The 4,821-nt window shown below is 57.6% G+C and overlaps 1 protein-coding gene across 1 annotated transcript; it reads left to right on the top strand.

Moving 5' to 3' along the window:
- The first annotated feature begins 2,685 nt into the window (after positions 1 to 2,685).
- RPS15 (ribosomal protein S15) lies at positions 2,686 to 4,821 on the top strand. Its single transcript, XM_032178446.3, has 4 exons — positions 2,686 to 2,871; positions 3,098 to 3,183; positions 4,324 to 4,558; positions 4,654 to 4,821. The coding sequence occupies exons 1-4, from the start codon at positions 2,848 to 2,850 to the stop codon at positions 4,765 to 4,767; spliced, it is 459 nt and encodes a 152-aa protein (XP_032034337.1). The 5' UTR covers positions 2,686 to 2,847; the 3' UTR covers positions 4,768 to 4,821.

Here is a 4,821-nt window from a genome sequence, read left to right as displayed (position 1 = left end):
CCACTTTGTGTCCGTCTTTTCCCTCCTTGGTCTTGGCCTGTGCCTACCCTTCCGGTGCCTGGGAAAGGTCTGAAACGCGGCGGAGGCGCCCTCGCTCTGCCCTTGGCTCTTGGTGGGCTTCAGGGCAGAGGCTGAATGGGGAGCTGGGCCCATCCCTGTGGGTCTTGGGATGCTGTGACTTTTAGGACGTGGCCACCACCGGTTTTCTCCGGGAATGTGGGCTCCAGGCTTTTCCATCTCAAGACCTTTAATCATATCTTTTGCCATGGAAGGTGACGTATCCCCAGGTTCTGGGCATTAGGACAGGGGCATCTTTGGGAAGTGATACTCTGTCACTCTGGCAGGGAAGGCGAGACTTAAAAGGGGCCGGGCGCGGTGGCTCACGACTGTAATCCCAGCACTTTGGCAGGCTGAGGCGGGTGGATCACCTGAGGTCGGGAGTTCAAGACCAGCCTGACCAACATGGAGAAACCCTGTCTCTACTAAAAATACAAAAATTAGCCGGGTGCGGTGGTGTGTGCCTGTAATCCCAGCTACTCGGGAGGCTGAGGCAGAAGAATCACTTGAGCCTGGGAGGCGGAGCTTGCAGTGAGCCGAGATTGCGCCATTGCACTCCAGCCTGGGCAACAAGAGTGAAACTCCATCTCAAAAAACAAAACAAGGAAAAAAAAAAAAAGGACCGTGAAGTCCCAAACTGGAAGCCTACAGTGTGCCAGGCGTGAGATTGTGCAGGCGACGGCCAGAACCACCCCCCCGGCCCCAGTTCATATTTTGGGGACAGAGAGGTTTGACTTAGTTCGGAGAGAGCCAAGAAAAGGGGTACCCCCAACATCCTTGTGCAGTGCAGTTTCTTCACTGAGACAGTACCCCTCAACGCCTAAGCCCAGGAAGCCAGCTCCATTCCCTGCTGTCAGAGCCTTCTCCCATGTCCTCAGGAGCTGCTGCCCCAACTCCCAGGAGGGCCCGGCGGGGGCGGCTGTCTCTCCACGCCACAGGTCATCATGGTGTTGAGTGTCAGCCCCTCCCGTTACATTAGCTCCCCCAGCCAAGGAGCAGCACTCACAAAATCAGCTTTCCAGCCAGGACGCTATCTGCTGCAGGAAAATGGGCAACATGGATGGGCCCGACACACAGGTCCTGTGCTCCTCAGGACGGAGACTCAGCCCTCCCTGAGTACAGTGTAATTGGCTTCCCTTGGGACTGTGGGGACGGCTGGGGAGACCTCAGCTCCCTGGACAGTGCCACAGCTAAGCTTGGGTTCCCAGAGGTTTTGTGCTTTTTTTCTTTTTTTTTTTTTTTTGAGAAGGAGTCTCTGTCGCCCAGGCTGGAGTGCAGTGGTGCGATCTCAGCTCACTGCAACCTCCGCCTCCCGGGTTCAAGTGATTCTCCTGCCTCAGCCTCCCAAGGAGCTGGGATTACAGGAATGCCACCACCATGCCTGGCTAATTTTTTGTATTTTTAGTAGAGTTGGGGTTCCTCAGATTGGTCTTGAACTCTTGACCTCAGGTGATCTGCCCGCCTCGGCCTCCCAAAGTGCTGGAATTACAAGCGTAAGCCACCACGCCCAGCCAGGTGCCACGTCGTAGTTAATAGTCACCTTCAACTTTATACTTAATTCCAGTAAGATATAGAAACATCACTCCTAGGCTGGGCACGGTGGCTCACGCCTGTAATCCCAGCACTTTGGGAGGCCAAAGTGGGTGGATCACCTGAGGTCAGGAGTTCGAGACCAACATGGCCTGGCCAACATGGAGAAACCCTGTCTCTACTAAAAATACAAAATTAGCCGGGCATGGTGACAGGTGCCTGTAATCCCAGCTACTTGGGATGCTGAGGCAGGAGAATTGCTTGTACCCGGGAGGCAGAGGTTGCAGTGAGCCGAGATCACGCCACTGCACTCCAGCCAGGGCAATAAGAGTGAAACTCTGTCTCAAAAAAAAAAAAAAAAATCACTCCTACATAGTTCTAGTTACTCCGCTTCCTTTTCGAGCTATCCTTATTATTCATATTACATTTACATATCTTAACAAACCCAGTGATATTCCTAACTTTATTTCTGAGACAGGGTCTTGCTCTGTCGCCCAGGCTGGAGTGCCGTTGGCACGATCACGGCTCACTGCAGCCTTGACCTCCTCGGCTCGAGGCTCAGCCTCCCGAGTAGCTGGGAATTTATTATTATTTTATGTCCGTGTGTACACAAATTTTTGTAAACACAAATTTTTGTATTTTTTTGTAGAGGCAGTCTCACTATGTTGCCCTAACTTTATATACAAAATTTTATCTGTTAAAGCCTGAATGGTTTTCAGCGAGGCCCTGTTCCCCTGCTCCGGTATCTGTAATGACCTCCTGTCTTCCTCCCACACTGGGACCTGAACCGCCAAACCGCACCTACGAGCAAACAGTAGGCGCTCCATAAATACTTGTTGAGATGGGTGCCATGGTGTAGATGACGGAGCACGAACCCGAGGCTCAGACAGGGGCGGCGACTTGTCCAAATTCGCCTCCGTGGAGGAAGCGGCTCTGCAGACCTCAGGCGGCGGCTGCTCTAATCCCCGCAGCCTGTGTTTTGCCCTCCAGACGGCAGAGGGCGCGTGTTCGCCGCCGGGAAAGCGGAAGCGCGTGTGCACGCACGGCCGAGGGGGGCGGAACACTCCGGCAGTCTCGCGATAACTGCGCAGGCGCGGACCAGAGCGTTCTTTTCTGAGGATCCGGCAAGATGGTGAGTGCCGCGAGTTGGCGCGTCTCTGTCGGGCCTATCCAGCTCCATCCAACCTCTGACCGTCTCGCGGGGGCTGCAGTTCGTCCCCGCGGCTACGGCGGCTTGCTCCCGACCCTGCAGGCGGCTGGATGTTGGGGCGAGGGGCGGACCTGGTGGGTGTCGGGACGACGCGGGGCCGGGAAGGCCTGTCAGGGCCTTCATGTCCGGGTCCCCGTAACCCGGAGCCGCGCGTGATTCCCGGGGACGGGTGGAGGCGGTGTGTCCCTGTTGGGCTTCTGTCCCAGGCGGCGCCGCGCGTCTTCCGCGGTGTCCTCTGGCCCGGTGGCCCCGGGAGGTGGGTGTCGGGATCCCGCTGACGCCCGACCCGCGCCCGCGCAGGCAGAAGTAGAGCAGAAGAAGAAGCGGACCTTCCGCAAGTTCACCTACCGCGGCGTGGACCTGGACCAGCTGCTGGACATGTCCTAGTAAGGGCGGCCGGCGGGGGTCGCGGGCAGGGGCTGGGCCAGCGGTGGGGCTTGTCCGGGCGAGGGCGGCGGGGCGGGGGTCCAAGCGCCTTTGCGGCGGTGGGCGAGCACAGTCTCCGTCCGGGTTTGGGGCTGAGTGTGGTCTTGCGCCCAGAAAGCTGTCCAGAGACGTTGAGGTTTTTGCTTATTTTCAACCTGCCCCCCATTGTCAAACTTTTCCGCGGCTTAGTTGGAAGGTGTAGCCACTGTCTGTAGCCCACGTGACTTAGAATAAGGGACAGCGTTAGACTCCTTAGATTCTAAGGGCGGTGGCAGTCGCTGGGTCCTTTCCAGGCAGGGTGGTGGTGGGCATCTGGTTTGCGCTTTTATCTTTTAATTTTTTATTATTTTGAGACGGAGTCTCATCCTGTCGCCCAGGCTGGAGTGCAATGGCTCCAGCTCAGCTCACTGCAGCCTCCGACTCCCGGGTTCAAGCGATACTCTTGCCTCAGCTTCTCGAGTAGCGGGGATTAGCTGGGATTAGAGGGGCCCACCACCACGTCCAGCTAATTTTTGTATTTTTAGTAGAGACGGGTTTCAGTGTTGCCCAGGTGGTCTCAAACTCCTGACCTTAGGTGATCCACCTGCCTCGGCCTCCCAAAGTGCTGGGATTACAGGCGTGAACCACCGCGCCCGGCCTTGCTTTTTAATTATTTGTAGAAACAGGGTTTCTCTATGTCGTCCAGGTTGGTCTTGAACTCCTGGGCTCAAGCGACCCTCCCGCCTCAGCCTCCCGAAGTGCTGGGCTCATAGGCGGGAGCCACCGCGCCCTCCCTGCCTTCCCCTGCGTTTTTAGAGGCCTTTGGCCCGAGCTGTGCGCTGCAGCACGTTGTCTGAGGCTGTGGTCTCCAGGCCGCTTGTTCTCTCTGAATCTCTGCAGTCACACGGTGGCTCTTGCATCTGAGGGGGGAGTCGCGCATATCTGGCGGGGGTGCCAGAGGGACTTGGCGTGTTCATTGTAGTCACTACAATGGACAGTGACAAGTCCAGTGCGGCTGTGTCCCTGGGGAGAACCAAGCCTTAGTTCTCTGTCCCCCGGAGTGCCTAGGGTCTCCCCAGGCCGGGCCGCTCACAAAACTCTGCCTGGTGCATCTTTCCCAGCGAGCAGCTGATGCAGCTGTACAGTGCGCGCCAGCGGCGGCGGCTGAACCGGGGCCTGCGGCGGAAGCAGCACTCCCTGCTGAAGCGCCTGCGCAAGGCCAAGAAGGAGGCGCCGCCCATGGAGAAGCCGGAAGTGGTGAAGACGCACCTGCGGGACATGATCATCCTGCCCGAGATGGTGGGCAGCATGGTGGGCGTCTACAACGGCAAGACCTTCAACCAGGTGGAGATCAAGGTGCGTGCGGCCGTCCCTGCCGGCAGGGGTGGGCTGGGGTCGCCTGACGCGGGCAGGATCACCTGACACCCAGCTTTGCTCTTGGTCTCCTGCAGCCCGAGATGATCGGCCACTACCTAGGCGAGTTCTCCATCACCTACAAGCCGGTAAAGCACGGCCGGCCTGGCATCGGAGCCACCCACTCCTCCCGCTTCATCCCTCTCAAGTAGTGGCTCAGCTAATAAAGACGCACATGGTTCCAGTCCTTTGCGCAGCTTGTTCTT

Source organism: Hylobates moloch, unplaced genomic scaffold, assembly GCF_009828535.3.
Source record: "Hylobates moloch isolate HMO894 unplaced genomic scaffold, HMol_V3 SCAFFOLD_15, whole genome shotgun sequence".
Taxonomy (NCBI): Eukaryota; Metazoa; Chordata; class Mammalia; order Primates; family Hylobatidae; genus Hylobates; species Hylobates moloch.
Note: the sequence above shows the minus strand (reverse complement) of the source record. Positions and strands in the feature narration are given on the sequence as shown.

Bases quoted from the DNA above. Each gene is read 5' to 3' on its own strand.
- RPS15 (XM_032178446.3), top strand. From the start codon at position 2,848: ATGTTGGGGCGAGGGGCGGACCTG. The intron at 2,872-3,097 runs GTGGGTGTCGGG...GCGCCCGCGCAG, and splicing joins TGGGGCGAGGGGCGGACCTG to GCAGAAGTAGAGCAGAAGAA. The intron at 3,184-4,323 runs GTAAGGGCGGCC...CATCTTTCCCAG, and splicing joins CAGCTGCTGGACATGTCCTA to CGAGCAGCTGATGCAGCTGT.